At 42.0% G+C, this 21,546-nt stretch overlaps 2 protein-coding genes across 3 annotated transcripts in view; one reads left to right on the top strand and one right to left on the bottom strand.

Annotated features, from left to right (window-relative positions):
- Nucleotides 1-6,217: 6,217 nt before the first annotated feature.
- The window catches only part of si:dkey-33i11.1 (B-cell receptor CD22), a 41,675-nt gene continuing 26,346 nt past the window's right edge, over nt 6,218-21,546 (top strand). For both annotated transcript variants that reach the window (XM_053882047.1, XM_053882044.1), the window contains exon 1: nt 6,218-6,366. The gene's annotated coding sequence lies outside the window, so the exon portion shown is untranslated. The remainder of the gene's footprint in view (nt 6,367-21,546) is intronic.
- On the bottom strand, nt 6,673-20,045 carry scxa (scleraxis bHLH transcription factor a). The gene is made up of 3 exons (XM_053882066.1): nt 19,565-20,045; nt 19,243-19,459; nt 6,673-7,171 (listed from the first exon to the last, which is right to left on the bottom strand). Exons 1-3 carry the CDS (start codon nt 19,948-19,950, stop codon nt 7,133-7,135), a joined length of 642 nt encoding a protein of 213 aa, XP_053738041.1. The 5' UTR covers nt 19,951-20,045; the 3' UTR covers nt 6,673-7,132.

The following is a 21,546-nucleotide window of genomic DNA, read 5'->3' as shown; positions in this document are numbered from 1 at the left end:
TTTCATCCGGCCCTCGGCAGCACAGCTCCCACTTGGAGCAGTTAGCCTCCCGCCGTGTGTGTATGTGTGTTGGTATCGGGGAGAAAGCGAGTGTGTGCTTCCACAGATCAGGTCCCAGATGGCTCAGAAAGACGAATGTTCCTTAAGGTGCGTTCCGCTCTTTCCTGTTCATTTTATATCTTTGTTCTTTTTTGTTTTATTGAGACAGTTGAGTGGAGGCAGGAAGTTGGCCAACCGGCCGAGAGCAGGAGAGCTCACCAGAGGAAACTCCTGCTCCAGTGTCAACAGGAGGTCGCAGTTCAGGAAAAGCTCGGCTACTATCCATCTTTAATTAATGGACCTTGGTTGCCTGGGTACCATCTGACCTGAAAGCGTAGATAAGCTGACAGGACAGGAACAGAACAGGACAGCGCAGGAAGAGCTTCTGTTCTTTCTGATTTACAACTACTATTATTGATTCACAACAAATCCACACTCGCGACTAGCTAACTCGTGAGCTGAATGGTGTTCATTTGTAATTGAGGTCACTGAGGGCTGTGGCCCATCCCAGCCACTTTGGGGTGAGATGTAGGGGACATCCTGAACGGGGTCGCCAGCCTGTCGCAGGGAACACATAGAGACATTCAGACTCAGTCACACCTATGGGCAATTTAAACTCTCCATTTGTGTACGTATGTTGTTGCACTGTGGGAGGAAATCGGAATGCCCGGAGGAAACTCACACAAGCAGGGGAGGGACATGCACAATCCGCAGAGAAAGGATACAGGTTCGGTCCAAGAGCTGCCTGGAGGTGGAAGTGGACACCCTCGCTGTGAGGCTGCGGTGCTAACCACCAGGCTTCTTGCTGTTTCCCCTCTACCCTATTTGAAAAGAGTACCGAGTCTGGTTCACTTATCACTTATTGACTTATATATATCATGAATGACATTTAGTAACTTAAATACAGTATACCTTTATACAATAATGACTTTGATCACACATGCTAAGCATAGCATTGCACCACAGCAAAGAGAACAAATGGAACAGTGGAGCAGGGATGCGCCACTAGTAATGCTTTTATCAGCTTATCTTTTTTTGATTCATATTCTCTCATGCCACTGTGGACAACAGTGGAGGAAAAATAGGGCGCCCTCAAAGCATCTTGCCTAAATCTAGGGCCTCCCATCTTCAGTGCAAGGCATCCCGGGGGACGCCCGACTAGCCACTACACAACCTCACACCTCCAGTAAACAGTTCAGTTCAGAATTTCACTGCTAAGTCATCTCAACCCATAGTGCCTAGTGTCCTGTTGGCATGAAGTTGTTTCCGTTATCAGCCAAGAGAGCGAGCATATTCCCTCAAGACCTGCATGAGCATATTCATTATGCTCTAAGAATCTTTGGCAAAGTTATTTCCAGTCAGATCCCTTATAATGGGATGAAAGCGGAAGTGCATGGCTACCAAAAAGAAAGTTCAGATGTCAAGGGGTTAAGCATGTCATTTAGGATGCCCTTTGAATTGCAACCTGAAAATAGGCAAACCTCCCACAGGCACATCGTGGGGTGCTGAACCATTTATTTTGATGAAGCAGTGAAAAATATTTGTTAAAATCAGCTATCAAAGTAGTCTATTTGTGTGCTCCTTGTGCCATGGTACTTCACCACAGGTGATCCACCAATCTCGTGTAACATTGTTCAGCATAGAAATAATGATAAGAATATAAGAAATTAACCCTTTTTGTGGTAAAACATCACTAGCACATAGTAGAATGTTCCCCGGATTCCGAATATTTGGAGAGATTGTATTTCCACATTGACCACAGTCAACATTCCATTTTTTTCGGATTGACCGCTCAGTCATGAAAAGTCTCTTGTTAAATGTGGTGACATTTCCTCGCAGGTTTTCACCAGCTGTTAATGTTTAATCTTGTTTTTTTAAATGATTATTCACTCCACCGTCACTTTCATCCATTATGTGGATAGTCAATGTGTTTAAAACTGAAGTGTGACTTCTGCATTTGCTTTGTTACATGGATGAAGGTTTCAGTTTGCAAACAAACTGTGCCTAATTACAAGTGCTCTTTCTATGAACTTTAAGTGGGGGGGGCTTCCGACATTCTCAGCTGCTTCAATCTATCACTTTGTGACAATAAAACAACTTCCCGCTGACCGAGTCGCGAGTGCATCCCAGTTACATGTCTACAAGAATTTGAGGGACCTCATAAAATAATGTGAACGGAAGGAGCCGGGGCGTGTCCAGTATAAAGGAGAGGATCAAACGTGTATTTTTATGAACCCTGCGATGGGTCAACTCAGGTCCAGCTTCAAGAACAGCTGGAGACGCTGAACGAAGAAAGACATGACCTGAACTTCTGCCATGAAGCAGGTGTGAACAACGGGAGGTTGTTGGTACGATGAAGAGATGTTTAATATTTGATGGCATCCCATCATTTCTGATGGAACACTGCCTGAACGTGGAGCAGCTATTGTGCTCCTTTAAAGCCAGATTTCCATGGAGGCATCCTCATCAGAGACCGTTTTATTGATAATAAGTCTGCTGATGGTCCAACCTCCGGTTCACCTAGGTCCAAACCGCCCACTTAAATATGCAAGAGCAGTCTACCCCTCAGCTGATCTGTTTTCATCGATGTAAAAGACAGAGCTCATTAGACAGCTAAACTATAACACAGATCCTGCGCACATGTGAGTGCACGACCGCACATGTCTGTCTATCCGTGCATATGGAAGTTCATCACTGCAGGAGTGTGTAAATGGTCATCTGTGTGTGTATTAAATTGTGTGTGTGCGGAGGCGTAGGGGAACCTGATCTGGACTGTGTGGGAGGAATGGTTCCTTTTTCCCCGAGCCGAAGCTCAGACAGACGGCCTGCTAGAAAGATCAGACTTTCAGACTAACCGGACTGAAGTCATTAGGACACACTAGACACACACACTTATTTGAAGGCACTAGCTTCCTTTTTAAAACCTCTCAACAGTAAGATTATCTATGTCTCATCGGCTTGCAATAGAATTAAGATCTGTGAAACAAGACGCACGGCGCTTTTTAATCCTCTGTGTCAGGAACTGGGAAGCAACTGGGACCATTATGCCGGTTCTGTGCTGCAGACTCAGTCTTTGATTTTCTTCTGATTCTTCTCTGGGGGAAAATGCTGATTTTCAGGTTTAATATGCCACAACTGTGCAGACTTAAAGAGGGAAAATGGAAAACCGCAAGTGCTTCGACTGAGTCTAATATGAAGCCTTTGGTATCCCTAGATCACACACCCCCGACTTCATTAGACAATTTCATGTTTTGAGGAGACGGATGGAAGTATAAGAAACGGCCTATAATCTGACCTTAAAACATCCGGAGCAAGTGGGACATTTGTTAATGAAGATGTCTTTAGAGTGCAGAAGTGGTGGTTTGCTATCCTGTCATTAGTCTGCGTCAAAGGGAAGGAAGCGCTTAAATTCCACATCTGAACTGTGTGAAAGAATATGTCCGAATTCGACCGCCGATTGGATCTGCCAAACAAAACAAACACTACCTAGATGAATGTGACGCTCACTGGGAGGATAATTGTTGAATAAATGAAGCTTGAATGCACAAAAACAGTGTGTGCTTCTTTAAAGTGATCATTTGACTCGCAGCCCCTAATTTAATGTAATTCCATTGGACAATTGCATGAAGCTGAAGCAGCCTCACTGCAATTGCAATGACAATTAAATCCTCGTCTCACAGTGTTGCAACCCAACTGGCCTGTCATCATTCAGTCATTGTCTACTGCCTCAGGAATGTCACTGGGAGCTACTATTGGTGGGACACACAGGTCACACAAACACTGTCAGACAAACAAGAGGCATCAACTAGTTACTGTGGGACTGCTTCCACTAGCCGCTGCTTCACCGTGATGTGACGCCTCCAATTCATATTTGTGCTTAACAAAGTGGTAGACTCATATTTCACATGATATGAGAGTTGAAGTATGATGTGTCACATCATATCTGTAACCGTTTCTTTAAGAATATTTTGTTTTGCTTCAACTCAACCATCTTCCATCCACTTTACTACTTACTTGTATAGTAGTAACAAGATAACACCATCCTAGCCTTCAGATGTTGGATGACACATGTCAAACATTGGAGGTTATTGGTCTACAGTGCCAACAAGACAAGAATACAATGCTTAAAAATGACTTGGATTTATTCCTATGGTACTGGGACATGGAACTGCAGCCAATGTGGCAGTCCTTTCTTGGTAAATATGACCCATTCATATGGACCAGAATATATGTGATCGACAAATGTTCATATTTACCGCCATCCTTGAAACTTTTTTTGAAGTCACATTAGCCAGCAGAAATGTTTTCCATGGTCACTGGTATGAGCTGACCAAGTTATGTAAGCCAGGGTAAGGTTGGGTAGGGGTGTCTGGCCTGCAGAACGTTGCGCTCACTGCCTGCTGTACCATGGCATCATATTAGGTGGGTTCTAAGTGGAGGCTGACAGAGTATGTTCTCTATAAAGATGAACGAATGTCAGTGAATACAGCAGACTTGGCAGTGCTTTGAAAATCCTCTTGAAGCAGGCTACACACGCTGGTGTTTTAGAAAATCTCCAGAGATGGTTTTTTTTCATATCTGTCTGAGACGGATTGATAGTAATGTGGTGCTGATAATCTCAGCACACCACACACACCAAGATCTCGTCCCAGCACTGATCAAGAACCTCATTCTCAAAGCCAGAAATCATGCTTCATCATGCAGGAAAATGGGGGGCACACATCGCAACACAGAACAACAGCAAGTAGAGGGGATGATGGTGGTCAAGGGTGTTTTAGCAGAAAAGTCATAAAAACCAAAGTGAACATAGGTGTTGCCTTGATATTCACTTCTCAGGATTAAATGGGAGTGTTTTTATTCTCATCAAATCAAAACTCACCCCTTTGCTTCCTTGTTTCTCAGTCGACTCACTCCTTGATTGAATCCACTCCGTTCCACATCACAGTTTAGATCAGACGGCCACACCGACAACACTTTTAATAGCAAATATTGACTGTTTACTGGGTTCTGACCATTTTCGGATTCCGATGTCTGCATCACAAACAATCTTGGATTTATTTTGGTGCTTGTTGCATTGAATCAGCACGTCAGTCTCTTGATTTAAGTATAAGAAAACTGCTGGTGTGAGTAACACCACATCAGGCTCGATATTTGCTTTAACAGCAACCCTTTTGATGACTTCACGACAAGGACAAGCCAGACATACTAAGCGACAGAAAGTGTCGCTGGCTGTTTATGAGCTCTGGTGTTTGTGAAAACACACACACAATAAATCAGCTGTACTTTTCTGTCTCCTGTTTCCACTCAAACCTGGCAGGGGTACGGTGATATATAAACTTTTAGCGGCTTGATTCACTTCAACAGGCGCATTAATGGAAAAATATCCCAAATTGGCAAAGCTGTAGCAAAAAACAGCTTGGTTGCATTGTTGAAAAAAAAAACACCATTTGGAAACATCAAACCAGTGCAGAACGGGTCATTTACTTTTTATTCTACGTTGGAAAATAGTCGAGATTTGAATAGGAACACTGCTGTTTTTGTGGTTTTAAATCACGGATTCAGGAGCGTACTGACTTCACCAGTTGAAGATGAAGTCTTTGAAAGAAGACCACCATTCCAACATTTTGGTTAGACTTTAGAATGGGCAACACATATTTCCACAAATAAACTGCTTATTCCTATCTGTATTTGCAACATATTCACCTCTGCTTAATCATTCTAAAATACAGATTAGTGTTTTATTAAGCCTGACCATATTTTACCCAGGAATGGTTTCTGATCATTCACTCTGGACAGCACCATTATTAACTGATTATTAACAGTCAGTTAGCATGTAATTAGCTTTTTAATAGTTAATACGTAACAAGTGTTACCAACAAATTGTGGAGTTACAGGGGGCCAAACAAATTATATTTATTTGAAATTCAAATTTAAATTAATAACACTTTATTTTATGATATTAATTTCTACTACAGTAAAAGGAGAGCAGTGAAAAGCCTAAGCCTCAAATAATATTACGACCAGAGTGTATTTTCCTGTTTCTGCACGGACTGAAAGTCAAGATCTGTTCTTTTTTCTGCAAAAAACAGGTCATATTTTGCTTTACTTATTTGTAGATTTTTTTAATTTTTTTTTTTTTATAATCTTTGCAACATCAAATGCCCCTTTGTCAACAGACACAGCTCTGATTGACGGGACGGAGAGAGGGGTCTCCAGCAAACACCCTGGAAACTCATCACCATCCCAGACCAGGCAAGTGGCACTCGGGGGAAAAGAGAGGAAAAGCCGAGCACATGAGAAGAGAGAAAGAAACGAGTGTGTGGAAAGGTAAGAAAGAGGACAGCGAGGGGACACAGGCAGATGTTCAACAATTCATACCTGCAGATTCACTTCACCAGCGCATCCTCTCCTCAAACCCCTGGAGTCGCTCATCTTCTACTCTAATCTTTCCAAGACTTAAAGAAAGAATGCAGAGATGAAGCATGGGTGATGGAGAAGAGACTTAAAAGAAGTCTGTGTCGTTTCAGAGCGTGAAGCTAATGAACTCAAAAACACTCCAAAACATATGAAATAATTTTATTCTCAGATATACAAACAATTCACTTAACCATTTTGGCATATTGTCCAGCATAAAACATCAGAAAATAAACACTCCAGCATTTAGGTCTTTGCTTGTCCCAAGTGTGACAAATCCCTCTGTGTGTGAGTCGGTACCAAAATAACACAAGGTCAGGAATGTAATGTTAAATAACATATTTTCATTATATAAAGTTATGTCACATAAATACACATTTATATTACAGTTAACACATTAATAACAACAACAGAGCTCTTGATGAGTACAAATGTGCCATAATCCTTTTTTTCTTTTTTTTTGTTACAATGGTTTCAGCTTCACGGATGCTTTACTGAATGTTGGAGTTGAAGGTGAAAAAAAAAAAAATTCATGTATAGTGCTTGTGTAGAAAGATATTTTTGATAGTCCTGGAAATACTGTTGAATAAAAAAAAAAGAGGCTGAAAAGTCCAATGAAAAGTCTTCAAGTTTAAATGTAAAAATATGAAACATCACAGCAACAGCAGTCCCCTTGGTGTTAACTCCTGATGGCTGTTTTCCGGTCTCTGTCTTTGTTCTGCAGAAGAAGGAAATGTCCTGTTAATGTTTTGCCCAAAGTCATTTTCATTGTCTTTTTCACTCAAGCACAAACCGAGCAGTTATAGATACCTGATTTTGTTTTCAATTTTAAAACTCAAATTTGACTGCTGCCCTTCTTTGTTTTGCGGAGGAGTTCTTGGTCCCGATCTGCACCAGTGTTGTTGTCGGTGAGCGATCCTCACTGTGTGTTTGTGGTTGATTTTAGCCCTCTATGTGGGTGGAAGCCCTTTTTGTCAGGCCGTCTGAAGGCCAGCTTTTACCTGTCAGCCTTCTCAATGTTGACATATGTTGGGCAAATGAATGAACTCAGCGAATGAATGGACACCGTCCATTCATGTAATTAGAATTACAGGCAAAAGTGCATATGTTTTGGTACCTTTTAAACAACGCTCCAATCTGTCCAATCTTTTTCCTCCTGTTGTGGGCGTAAAGTTTCCCCAGAAGTTGTTTGTGCTGCCAAGTTTGTGATTCAGGAATGAATATAATAGACCAATCAGCAGCCTTCAATTTCTCTTCGGAGCAACTCTTCGCCAGCTATTTTTTCTTGCTTCCTATTTTCATTTCGTATTCACTCTGTTTTTTAAACCCCCCAAAAACAGGAATCCATGAGCTACATTGTTTCACTGTCTGGCCCAGGGTGGATGGTTCATCATAAATCTGTGCCAGATGTGAAGCACCAAGAAGCTTTAGTCCACATTGAATCCATCAGTGTCTGTTTCCAAATTATTAAATAAAATAAGTGTTATTTTTATTTATATTATTTGGTTGATTTAAAGCCAATCTGACTTTTAAAGAAGTATATTGAAGTCTCTTATCAAAACTGTGATAGTCCGCTGCACCCCGATCCGCTCTCTGAAGGCCCCGCTGTGAGTCGCCCCAAATCACCTCTTGCTGCGTTCAAATGTGTCAGGAATCCTCCTGTTAAGTCATTCATTCTCACTGTGAGATTACCCAACGCTTCTTTCATTTCAGGGCATAGTGACATCATAGGCTGATGCATGCGACATCAGTGCTTCCCATTTATCTGTGGTATCAGAGCAGCCGTGATTTTCTGGCTGGTGGAGAAACGCTCTGTATCTGGCCAGGAAAATAACATCACATTTTCCCTCCTCACCTAACCTCCGCTACCATTCGCTGTTCAGGGATCAGATTGGGATTTATGGAGCAGACCACTGAGTGATATGCAACACATGTCATCTTCCCACTGCGAGGTTTCAGGAGGATGTCGATTCGCTCAGTCATCCTGACATATGAGCTTTTTTAATCTCATTTGTTGTCACCTGCCTGCCAACGAACACAGACAAATATGACTTCATTTGTCTGTAACCAAAGTCGCAAGTTAGGTCATAGAAGTAAGAGAAACCGATCAGTGCCCTCTCCTGAGTTCTCCCTCATATCCCCCCTCTCGCCCACGCCCTCCTCACCTTCCTCTCATCAGCCCAACACCTGTTCCACATTTCCTCTCAGACGCAGCTCAAGGTGTAGGTGTAGGAAAATCTTTGACTGACATCGATAAAGGTGGGCTGATATTTGGAGAGGTATCCAGAGGTAATGAGAGCGTGAGATCATAGGATTTGGACTGAGTATGGTCCTCCCACAGAACAGACCCAGAAGAAACACAAACTACTATTGCCGATCTTTACTCCAGCTGGAAGGAGAAGCACCGCTCATTATTAGTTTGCAATTATCTCGACATGCCTTTGCACTTAAAACAAAAAATTGTTTTGCTTCTTCTGCCAAGAGGGTTATGTTTTCAATGCTGTTTGTTTGTCAAACATAACCACATTTGGGAGCCATGGTGTTTAATTCTGTTTTAATGGAACAGACAAAAGAATTCTTTGTTTATTTCCACTGTTTATTTCTGGTAATTTACACTGGCAAGGAGCAGAAATAATTTAAATATTTGTACTGAGTCTTTCCCTTCACTTCAACTGTGCAGTTACCTCATTCTCGATTTAAGGTGCAAGTTACAGTTGCTAGCATTGGATTGTGGAAATTCTACTTCCTGAGTTGAATAGAATAATGTAAAGTCTCTCTTTGTTACAATTCGGAGCTCCAGAGTCAAAGTGAGCGGAGCTACATGTTTATGTGTATAGGAAGACGAGAGGAGTGAATCTAACCTGGAAGACAGATGGATAAAAACACGGAGACGGCTTTTGTTTTGCTATATATAAAGGTGTTCTGCAGGATATAAATGCAGGACAAAATAGCCATATTGGTCTCCTCGTGTCATCGATTAAAAATGAAGCTAAGAAACAATAACTGTATTGTATGCCATATTTTTTTGTTTCATTTTGGAGGGGTCAGGGGGTGATAATAGATGTTTAATCTCAATTAATCGCTCTTAATCTGAGTTAACTTGCGATTAATTGTAAATTATTATTAATTTGTATTTGTTGTAAATGGAACTTATTGGTAACAGAGTGGTAATGCTTCCCTCGTGCAAACATTTGTTCACTACAACGACTCAACATAACAGATACTTTCAAGGACATTCTTGAGAATAACCTCAGAAGCATTGAAGAGGCTCCACAACATGCTAAAAGCATAGCATTGTAAGGACTATCGGCCACTCTTGTGTTGATTACATTTTTAAGTTACAAATTAATTTGCATTAATCGCGAGTTAACTCATCGTCAGTACGATTAATTTAGATTAAAGTTATTAATTTATTGACAGACCATATTTTTTTATGGTGACTTCTTCCTGATAAAAAACTGTAGCCCCGCCCACATCTGCCTCTGTACCTGCAGCACTGCAACAGACGCTCGGAAAACATGGTTCTATGGTCCTGCAGCCGTAAAGTTAAGAGGATATTAAGTATAATGAGCTATTATAGAACAATACATGATGTACATGTACGTATTTGAAATGGTATCCTTGAATCCAACATTTTAAATGTCACAGATAAAGGAATAAATGTATGAATATATAACATGACTAGCATTACTGACAAGAACAAGTGCTTAAAAAGTTTCTCTGTGCACTTAAAGCATCGTTGGAGCACTTCCACCCTGATGCTTAAGCTGGTGTGCACAAATACAACTTTCATTTGATCATCCTGGTGTCAAATATTGAAATGTTATGAATTGCCATTAATTTTAATACATTATCATTATTGTTATTTTTATTATTATTACTTTTTAAGGAAATTTCCTCTTAGTATTATAGAGACAGAATTTATATTGTAAAAATCAAAGGCTGAAAGGCAAAAAATGTTCAGCTCAGTAAATCATGGTTCACAATTGTCTATGGGACACCCCTGTTTCCTGCTATAGTACAAGCGATTGGTGCATTTAGGTTCAGTGGACATTACAAGACTGCTCTGCTAAAGATGATAAACTATCATCCAGTAAAGGTTTTTACTCGGTCACTCATCTGCAGCAGTGATACATGAATCACCACAAATGTCTGCTTATTTCTGAATCAAAACCCAAGTCACAAAAATAACTTCCTGCCAGTGTAACAACTTTTCTATACACAGCAGTCTTGGCTGTCTGTGGTGTTCTCAGAATGAATGCCAGAGTAAATTATTACGCGTAGTCTGGGCTGACGTAAGTGTCGCCCCGCTGCTGAAAAGGAATTAAGAAGCCATGATGAAAAGGAAGGTGTCAGACGGTTTGATCGTTTTGCGACGAGTAGAGAAACCTGAGTGAATCATGTGGCGGCGCTTCAGCTGAGTGGCTCAGTCAAAACAGAGGAGGGGGTCTTCGGGCAGTCATAACAACGGCTGCACGACTAATATGATGGAGTCGGGTTTAAAGACACGTACACCCCGCGGCCTCCCTTTGGGCTGATTTGTCCGTCACTAATAAGATTACCTCAAGACGTTTATTTTAGATTCCGTGGGACGATATTACCACGCTGGAGAAATATTATTGTTTTCCGACAGTGACAGAAGCCTTGAAGGTTTGTATAAAGGTAGCCGAGCCTTCCAGGGACATCTTTTCATCTCAATCTTTGATGCGACTTTCCTCAAACTCACTACACTAATAACTTTATTTTCCAAGCTCTCCCTGTCTTTCTTCGAGTGTTAATCTGGTCTGTCAAGTATGAACATCTAATTTGGTTTCAAGCGGGAGAGAAATGACTCGCTGGAAAAAAAAAAATTCCACTTGTGTAATGGTCCACAGACCGTTGAAGCAGATCGGCGTCCAAGCATTAAATGAAATTGAGTATGTATATTTCATCCATCGGCCAAGAATGTGGCGTCAGCATCTAATGCAAGTTGTAATTACCATCATAAATAATTATTGTCTGCGCATACATTGAAATGGTGCAATGAATATCACATCAAGTGGCATCCAGACTTTTAAATGAAGCTCACTTGCACACTGAACACGCCTCAGTCTGCCATTATGTGGCTTGGACACGCCAGACGTGTACTTTTTGTTCATTGTGGTTTCATCACGGTGACTGCCTAAAAAACACTTGATTTTGCTTAGACTCACACGAGCCGACCACACTCAATAATGGCCCGCACGTTTTATAACCTGTTATAATGATGTTGAACAAGACGCGTGTCATTTTTTACTGATCTCAGATGACTCAACTCTGCCGTGTTGCTCCTTTAATAGCTGCACCTTGCACCAGAAAGCTTGTCGCCAGCTACGCCAGGTCGTCTTTTGAGCTGGCAAAACTTTAGTGTAGGAAAATACAGACGTCTAGCCCCTTGTGATATCTGAATACTGCGACTAATGATGGTGTTGGTCCAATATAATGAGAAGTCAGGCAAGATCTACTGTATTTGTTTTATCACTAGGTCAAAAACAATTACATCTACATTCGAATTAACTTCATTAAATAAGGTCGTGCTTAACTTGGAACAATAAGCTTTTGATGTTTTTTGACGTTATCAATTCTAACATCATGCCCCTCTATAACATGCTAAAAAAAGAACCCCTTTTAAATGGCATGAAGATTTGAGTTTCCAGACATTAAATTTGTTTTTTTTTTCTATTTATGCATTGAGGAAAAGATGCAGGAATGTGAGGCTATAAAATATCCATTGTCCATACAGAACGTGAACAGGCAATGCTGTCCTTAAACACCTCTGCTTTAGTGACTTAGAAAAAAGAAACTCATGTCAGTTAGTCGCTGTTGTGTTTGTAGAAACAAGTTAACAGTAGCATCATCATTGTCTTTATTGTTGTGCATTTTCGTGATTTGACAATGAATCACTTCATAATATTTATTATGACTGACTGTGTTCGTCAAAATAACTTTCTTTTCTACCATGTCATAATTTATTTAGGTAGAAAATTTTGACCAGCTGTTTTGTTGCTAGCGGGAATGATACGTTTCAGCAATGAAACGTCCCAAAACATGGAAAGTCCATGTAATTTGCGTGTCAAGAAGTGAGCCCAACTATTTCTCGTGTTATACCAAGTGGAGTCACCGGGTTTAGCATTTTGGCCCCATATGTAATCGAGTTTGCCACACCTGCTTCATGTGATGTCAGAGTTGGAAAAGCTATTCACCCATAAGCTACTCATTTTAACATGTATACAGCATCCAATACCCAGATGTTTGTGCTCACTATGTTTTTCTATTGGACTTTTGGTTTTGTTGTTACTTTAGAAGGATCATTGGAAACGTACATTTTGATAGGAGTTCTGGGTTTGGGTACTACTATCTTAAATATTTGTCGATTTTTTTTTCACGTTTTGTCAACAGTAATATCATTATTAATGGTTGTTGTTTTATGGTTCTGAAACAGTTTCAGTCAGCTGAATTGAAAGCGAAAAGGTATATGGCAAAGCTGTGATACTAATATCTTTGAAACCACTGTAGGAGTCAAGGGGACGCTAACCTTTACCAGAGGTTTGCAAGCTAAAAACCGTGTCTTGTGGACGTAGCCTGAGCTCAATATGCTTTTGTTTTAAATTGCTGCGCGAACTGAGTTTTCCCTGAAGAGTGAATGACAACAGAATGATGGCTTTGCTAATAGATTTTGTTAGTTATCTGACCCGACTCCTTCTGCTGGTGTTAAATTAGGCTTTAACTGCTTCCATCTGTGCTGAAAATATACAGACAGATCCATGCATGACGGCACACACAAATACACAAATCCGAGTTAACACAGACGTGGGCAAGAATATATTGCCTGAATTATATTAGGTATCTTCGATTCCCTTCATTAGCATACCTCAACATGAGAGGGAATGTGGCCCGCTCCCTGGCTCACCAGCCATGTAACATTAACTCCAAGTCAACACCAGCATTATCAATGATTTGGAGTCATCTGGTTGTCGTCCATGACCTTAAATCTTCAGGCACAAGTGATGTCATGGACTTTTCCACCAAGATCGCACTCATAACCTGAAGCCTGAGCAAACCACAGTTGGTCATTAGTGTGCCTGCACATGTCCCATCCAGCGTTTAAGCCTTCAGAGGTGCACGCTTCACTTGGTCTCTATAAAGAGGCAAAGTGAAATTTCGGCACAGTTGAAAACCAAATGTCCAAACTGGAGGATAAATAGCAGCACTGATTAGTAGCCGGCAATTTTCTCTCCCTCTTTCTTTCAGTTTCCACGACTTCCTCCCCGCCATTATTTCACCGAGTGTTGAAAGCCCGGTCCAGGACTCCCTCGCTGACGACTGAAACGTGTTTTTGTTTTTTTTCTCAAGGGGTTAGAAATTGTCTGGCTGAGAGGAAAGTTCTAAAATGACATGGTTTTGATAAAAGTCTGTGACTGCGGTGGCCTACACGCCCTGCTGTGCATCTATGGCCGTGCGTGCGTGCGTGCGTGTGTCATCTGTGTGGGTGTGAGTGTGTGAGAGAGCCGGGAGGGCGTTTCACTGCCAGTGGTTTCCAGGCTTCTTTAAAATCTCCATCAAAGCTGAAAGCCAATGTGTTTCTAATAGTGGCACTCGAATTAAACACTGGCTGCTCAGGCCTCAGCAGAGGATAAATCATTTACAGAACAATTAGCTCATTTGTTGCTTTGTGCAGTGCTGCCAATGACTTCCAGACTCTCACACACACACTCGCTGTGTAGCTGTGTGTGAACTCAATTTGCATGGTCAGATTGGAAATATTGCGCGTTTTATTTCAAAGAAAAACAATATTAAACGTATTGGATTCCACCTCCCCCACCCTTTCTCTTGTATCCCCTCTTCCACGTGCACAAACACACATTTTCGTTCGTGCAGAGAGAGATAAATCCTTTCCACTTGCACGTTGCAGTTTTACTTCAACTGTTTTTCCACTGCTTCCCCCCATCTAGTTTGTTTTCTACTGCACAGATATTGAAGTAGAGTTTGTCATGTCTATGACCTTCAGTTACATTTGTGTTATATTTAGCCAAAAGCCCTGACCCTCATCTCAGTCTTTTCCTGAATCCGATCTGGTCATTGCCGCTCTCTGAATGTCCCTGATGTTCGAGTCAGAAAAAATGTGCTTTTCGTTTTTCTGGAGCAAATACTTTTTTAAAAATATATATATATAATTTAAAATAGTTTTCAGAGGACTGCAGTTTATATAGATCTTGTATAGATCCCTCAACTGACAGTAGCTGCTTGAAGGCAACAACGCCGCCCTACTGTCACCCCATCTCATTTACAGGAACCACATGGGCGGTTTTATCTTGCAGAAATAAAATTTTCAAATAAGCTTCATCAGGATTCCAATATTGGAAACTCTTTGGCTTAAGGAACTTGTCAAACGCAGGTCTTCAAAATAAAAAAAAGTTTCAGCTGAGTGCTTTTATTGGCAAATCACCCACCGTATCTGTTTATGCCAATGAACGCACTTGACACCCGTCCATATCTCCTGGCCAAAGGAAATAAACGGAGGAAGCCATAAAAATCCGCCGAGTGATCCTGGGGTTCGACTGAGGCCCCCACATACGAAGCAGACGTACACATGTGTTTCAAGCGAGTGCAACAGCAGATGGCTGTTGACTTGTGACGTGGAGATAATTTAAGGTTCTGCAGGTTGAGTAAAGACACCTGACGGTACAGAAGCAGGATGTGCGCGTCAATCTTTCCGACAGTGAGGGGATTTGAGAAACCCACCGCTCACCCTGATCCTCCACCTCATCGTCTGCTCATCCCATTCCCAGATGGAGCTATCGTGGGACATGTCAATGAGACTGTCATTCGTGGGTCTCTGCATAGGTCTCAGTCGCCCCTTCGATCCTTTCTATTGATAGTTCAAGGTTTCACAGGTGATCACCTAATGCAACATTAAAATTATTTTGAAAATACAACCCAAATATACTTCACACCATCACTTGAATAATCATTAAGAATAGAAATTGTTTAAGTGGAACTAGAGACCAATTTGAACAATATATATGAGAAAAATACTTTTCAATTATTCAACATAACACCCGTGATGTGTGGACGAATTAGACTTCAAAGTCCAGCACCATTGTTAGTCCGCTCTGCTTTTGACTTGTGAAGTAAGACTCCGTTTCCCTCTGTCATTAAATCAAGAATAAAGCCGCAGTGGTGCAAAAAGTGAAATGTGAACCTCCTGCATCAGAGGTGGGACATCATGATGATGCTTAGCAGCGCGTGAGGTTTAAAAACCTACTGCATGTGAGTGTCCTAGGTAAATGACAGTTTAAGCATGCTGTAAAATCCCGTTTATTTTTGTTATTGCAGACATAAATTCTTCAATATTTTCTTGTCAGTGGTTTAATGTGAACAGTATTTCAATTAGTATGTGTTTATTACATCATGAGCGGTGGCTGTTTATAGAAGACGGCGTTATTAAGTGTAAGGTTTTCGCTGCGTAATCTCACTGCACCAAAGGCCAAACCAAGCCAAAGTAAATGCTGTGTCTTATTCCATGGCTCCTTCAAATATAGGAAAGAACGCTATAATGACCCTATTTCCAATCCCACTGAATATTTAATATGATATGGATTAGCACGCTGAGCTGTGGTCATTACCACTAACAGGAGTGTTTATTTTGAAACTGCTATACCGTGTATGCACATAATAGGAGGAAATGAGGGTATATTTTTCTCACTTTTCCACCTTACCACATTGGAAATAGCATAATTGGAGCAGTTGCTCTGGCTTCACCTGACAGCTGTGATGATCCTCTGTGACCAAGCAAACACAGGAGGAGAGCTCTCAGGACACCAGGGCTCACTTCACCTTCACCATCGTTTCCTTTGGATAATAACTGTCCATCTGTCCCACTCTGAAACGCCACTTTCACGCGGAAAAAAGAAGCGAGGCTCGGGTTGTAACAATCAAGGATGAGCTTATTTTTCACTTCCCTGTATGACTTTTAAATCGCCTGCATTTAATTAAAGTTACCCTGCAGTTACAGAAGTCAATTGTTGATTTAAAAATCTATGGTGTCACCTGTATTAATAGGGTGGGTTTGTAGGCTCATAAACTTTTTATTATATTAGTTGTTAATAGTTCGATTTTCACAGGTACATGTGTTTCAAGAGTGCACACCACAGCAGGTTTTTTAAACTTACATCCTTCATCATGGATGTTTTTGGTTCGGAAATCATATTGTACCAAGTGGTGCACCTGGAATTGACACTTGGAATGTTCACTGTGAAATAAATGTTAATTAATGACTATTTTCTGTTAGCAATTTATCAAAATCATCCCCGAGAAATCTGTTCTCTTCCAAGGTTACAGCCCAGTATGTTTTATTTTATTATTATCAGTATGTATTTGCTATGTCAAATTCAGGATAAACAAAATAAGCTTTAACTCGCGAGAAACAAACTCTTACTGTGGCATTAAACCAGAGTTAAAAAGATATGATTTATGTGCGTGCTGTTGCGACGAGCAAACCACATGCAGCTGAGTGGATATTTCACGATATTGGGTTCACAATATGAACTATTGTTTAAGGCACAAATGCTCTTACTTGTTTTCATTTTGCGATGAATCTTTTGCTGCCTTTTGGTGCACGGCAACCATCAGGTCATTTTTTAAAAATCGATAATTTCACTCTTACATTAAGCAAACAAGTCACATTGGTTTCTCTTTAAAACCTTTACTTTTTAAAAATTTGTCATGACGTTGTCACCCCATAAACTTTTTCCATGTTCATACTGAGATTAAAGCTAGTAACTTCACTGGTAAATAGCGTTCCAGAGGCCTTTTAGAATCACTGCAGATGATATAAAATGCAATATTTGTCTAATAGTAAAACTATTAAAAAATAGTGAGAATTGTGTATAAAAGCATAGGCAAAAGGCTAATCAGTTAAAAGTTTAGAAAACTAAGGAGGTCAAACTTGCTATTTTTCTAACCTTAAAAAATATTTCTATAAATGTTTCTGCTGTATCTCCTTCCTGTATGTCCCTAAATTGTCAGGGAATTGAACCAGGTGATGGTTAGATGTCAGAACTCGCATTAGCACCACATGGAGAAGCTAGAATATGAGCACAACACAAAACGCCTAGTGGAGTTGACTTAAGTATTTACGTGTGTGACTCTGACACGCAACAGCTCCAAAAAACTGTTATCTGCGCAGCAGGCGTTTACAGGTCAGTCATGCATCGGCAGCTGTGAGTTGACAGCAGCAGATAGTATTACAGCTTTCCTACTGACAGTGCTGACCTCCACGCGTCTGATCGATATGCAGATGCGCAGAGCTGAGGGAGCGGTGGGAGAACTAAGTCGGCTTTGGGGAAGAGGTGTAACAGAGACATGGGCACGAGAGCCGGGGGTAGAAAGATGGATGCCAAGGAGGAAGGAGACAGAGGTGGTTTGTGTTGAGAAGCAGGCTAGTTATCTCTGAGCAGAAGGTGTCTGGGTTTGGACACCGAGGACGTCTAGACTTTCACTCTCAGGAGCAACAGGGAGGAGGGGTGGACGCTCACTGCTGAGACTCAGGTTATCCCCCTGCTAAAGGGTCTCTGGGTTTAGACACTGAGGAGAGTATTAGTTTTCACACACTGCTGGGGTAATGGGGGGGACTGCCAGATGTCAGCTCTTTACCCATAAATCCTGCTAAATGGGCAGCGGCTGTAGGTTCGAGAGGGAAAACTGAGTGGACGTCAGCTCTCTATCATCCATGCGCACAATCTGAGGTCACAGCTGGAGTCATCCAAACTTGCCGGCCGAGCCTCTTCCATGCCTGTTATTCCTCATCACAGGGACAGCTCTTCTACGCGGGGACTTCTCCATTACGTCTGCTTCCTGCTCTGAATCAATCAAATATGAGTTTGACTGTTATGCGCTCATCACTGCGACAACAGTGAGCATCTCAAGTGAGCCCATGAGGGATGCACTTCATATTTGTGGCCTTCATCTGTTTAATATTGAAGTGAATCTTTAAAAGGTTGGATATTTACTAGCTGGATGACCTGTGAATGTTCATATCCCTCTGTTTTTTGCTCATGTTATTGATCTAGAACAAGGAACACTTTTCAAAATGCATCGTGCTCTTGGTACCATTGTGTTGTTCCCAATCTTGTGGAGTTGTAATCTTATTTGTTTTATTACTTTTTAAAAAGTAGTCTACAATACACTTCAGTGGAAGTATTGTAATACTAATGTGAATTTTCACTTGGTGTTTAAAGGTATCTTGTGATTAAGCAGGCATTTTAAATGGAAGTCATTGACTCATAAACTTGCCCCGGCTGCATAAACACACTCGTAAATCTAAAACCATATTTGAAAAAAAAAACTGAAATCAAAATTTGCGTTTTTTTGCCTGGTTTCGTTCCGAAATACCCCGAAGACAGCCTGACCCTTTTGCACTCATTACTCTTCTGTGCTGTCCAGCGACTTGTCGTATCCGCCCTGGACTTTCAAGCCACCTGCTCAAGTAAATCTAACTCCCAGCAGGACAGTAATACAGAGTCCTTCACCCCCCCAGAAGAGAACTTTAAAGAGGTTTTGTTTTTAATGTCCCACAGGGCCAGTCAGGTTTACAGTCACTGATCTCACTGCAGCTGTAAACACCAAATTGACCTGACAATAACCGCGCTGTTTTCCAGAAAGAAGCTCTTGTGATAGCCGTGTAGCATTGCACCTTGTATTCAAGGTTTTTTTTTTTTTTTTTACATTTCATTTCCATCCAAATATTAGTGCATTTTGGGGTCTGCTTACCATTTTTCTCTGGTTGCTGAGGCAGAATGTACAGATGTGCTTTGGCTGCGCTGATTGGTCAGATCCTCTTGTGGGGGAGGAGTTAACGTGAAAGAAAGGTGGCGAAGGTGCGTGACACGGCTGTCCATCATGTAGCCCCTCGCCCAGGAGCAGGACGTTTCCCAGATGACTGATGTAGCTGCTGGCCAAGCGGAGCGTTTCGATCTTCGACAGCTTCCTGTGAATTTATGGAAAGAAATTTCCCTGTTTAGTTTTGCATCGTCAGATGAGCTGTATCCGCGGATCTTGCTTATGAATGTATGGAATGGTGAGGTCGGCATACCTGTCCGCTGGCTCGGTGGGGATGAGCGTGCGCAGCGCCGTGAACGCCGTGTTGACAGAATTGGTGCGATCCCTTTCCCGCGCATTGGCGGCCGTCCTCTGGCGAATCTCGGTCTGGGGCGCTGAGCCTTGTTGGCCGAGTCGCCCCATGATGGCGCCGACAGTGGCGACCCCTCCACCGTCACCGCACAGCTTCCTCTTCCTGTTCACCTTGATGTGAAAGGCTGACGGAGACGAGGAGGACAGTCTGAAGTTGGAAGAGTTGGTGCGCTCGTCAGAGCCGGAACCCTCGCTCCCGTTCTCCTCGTCGTCTTCTGAGAGAAGGGCGATGTCACCATACAGGAAACGACCTGCTGGAGGTGCCGTACGCAACATGGCGAATGTCATATCTACCAGTGTAGCAGTTGGCAGCTAATTGTCAATAGCAGAGGAGCTAAGCAGTGCTGAACGGTAGCTTGACAGATAGCTCTGGCGATGCTGAGACAGGGTGCAGCAGTCAAGAAAGACGTCCTCCTGGCTCTCTCTTACTTCTTTAACAGCTTGGTAAGATCTGTTACAAAATCTGACATTCAGTAAATGTCTACGATCCTGTGTGACTTTACCCCTGCTGTGGTGACCGACAGGTGGCTGGAGCTTCCACGTCTCTTTCTCACTTCACATCCCAAGCATCAGCTTCTCTTTGGGCTAAATCCTCTGCGAGTCAGCGATCAATCTCACTAGCATGATGAAGTTCAAATGTCCACCTCTAAACCTCGTCTGTCCTTCAGTCCCAACCACGTCCAGCCAGTGGCAACAGTTGGCTTCCCCAGTCCCTCCCTGGCTTTTGCTCCACGTGTGCCTTCTGTCTGAGTGTTTCCGTCTGCCCCCCTGTTTATATTCAGTAGGAGGGCCTTAAGAGTCTCCTGCTCCTCCTTCTGAGCGGTCAGGCTCCCCCGGCTGCTGTCGAGAAGCGAGCCAGGGAGACCGGAGGCAAGAGGCAAACCATCAGCAGAAGTTTGTTTTGGCTACGCCATTCTGTGTGTGCTTCTGGGGAAATCCACACTTAAACAGGACTTGCATCACCCCTGTTTACATGGTGTGTTTGGTGCTCACTGTCTCACACACACACACACACACACAGGCTGCCACGCGCAATGACTCTCATAGACTGATCTCCCAGCCATTTATATCCATTAGGTCACTAATCCAGGAGTGAAGTGACATCATCACACGAACTACCTAATTTATCTGCTTTGTTTCTACCTCCCTTCACGAATGTATTTTGATTAATAGCAGTACTTTAAAAGTCTTAAACTTCAGTGCGTAGCAGCGGCGTTAGTTACGTGCCATGGGGTAATTGGATCAGCACCAAATGGGGGCATTTTTCTACTTCACTTTCAAAGCTTTTCAAAGAAAGTAGAGGGCTGTTATAAGTTCATTTTAAAGTACCCACATCAACAATACACATATAGTTTCTCACGAGTCCGACCGTGTTCATTTATCTATGTCTAATCTGATAGATTAAATTATATTCCACAACAGACAAGACGTTTTTATAAGATATTGTATGTATTGTATTTTTCATGTGTTGCTATAAACACATACAAAATATTTTCAACACTTCACTGAATTGAACCCGCTGTTGTTTTCTCATCATTTAAGGAAGACTTGCATGATTGAGTAAAGGTTAGTTAAATGTAATGTTGAAGTAAAGAGCAATGGTTTGTGACCACAAGCCATTTTTTTTTCTAAAATAATTTTCATGTCTTTATCTGTCAGATATGACTGATTTTATTTATTTGTATTTTGACCAAATGTCTGACAGCAAGAAGCTGAAGCTTGAGTCATGAATCAAGGCTTTGGCTTCCCCCTCATCCTCCCTGCTCTGCCCCCCACCCCCAGCTCTGGGCTGTTTATGTCCAAGGACGGCAGGCTCAGAGACGGCCGGCCGCAGCACTGGAAGCTGTGGGTTCAGCCCGAGCTTGTGGCTAAAGCCGGCAACTG

The sequence above is a fragment of the Synchiropus splendidus genome, chromosome 12 (assembly GCF_027744825.2).
Source record: "Synchiropus splendidus isolate RoL2022-P1 chromosome 12, RoL_Sspl_1.0, whole genome shotgun sequence".
Classification (NCBI taxonomy): domain Eukaryota; kingdom Metazoa; phylum Chordata; class Actinopteri; order Syngnathiformes; family Callionymidae; genus Synchiropus; species Synchiropus splendidus.
Note: the sequence above shows the minus strand (reverse complement) of the source record. Positions and strands in the feature narration are given on the sequence as shown.

What these genes read in the sequence shown, in the direction of transcription:
- scxa (XM_053882066.1), bottom strand. Translation starts at nt 19,950, where the DNA reads ATGACATTCGCCATGTTGCGTACGGCACCTCCAGCAGGTCGTTTCCTG. An exon ending in CCCACCGAGCCAGCGGACAG is followed by an intron (nt 19,460 to 19,564) that starts GTATGCCGACCT and finishes ATAAATTCACAG; the next exon opens with GAAGCTGTCGAAGATCGAAA. An exon ending in TCAGCAACCAGAGAAAAATG is followed by an intron (nt 7,172 to 19,242) that starts GTAAGCAGACCC and finishes CTTCTTCTGCAG; the next exon opens with AACAAAGACAGAGACCGGAA.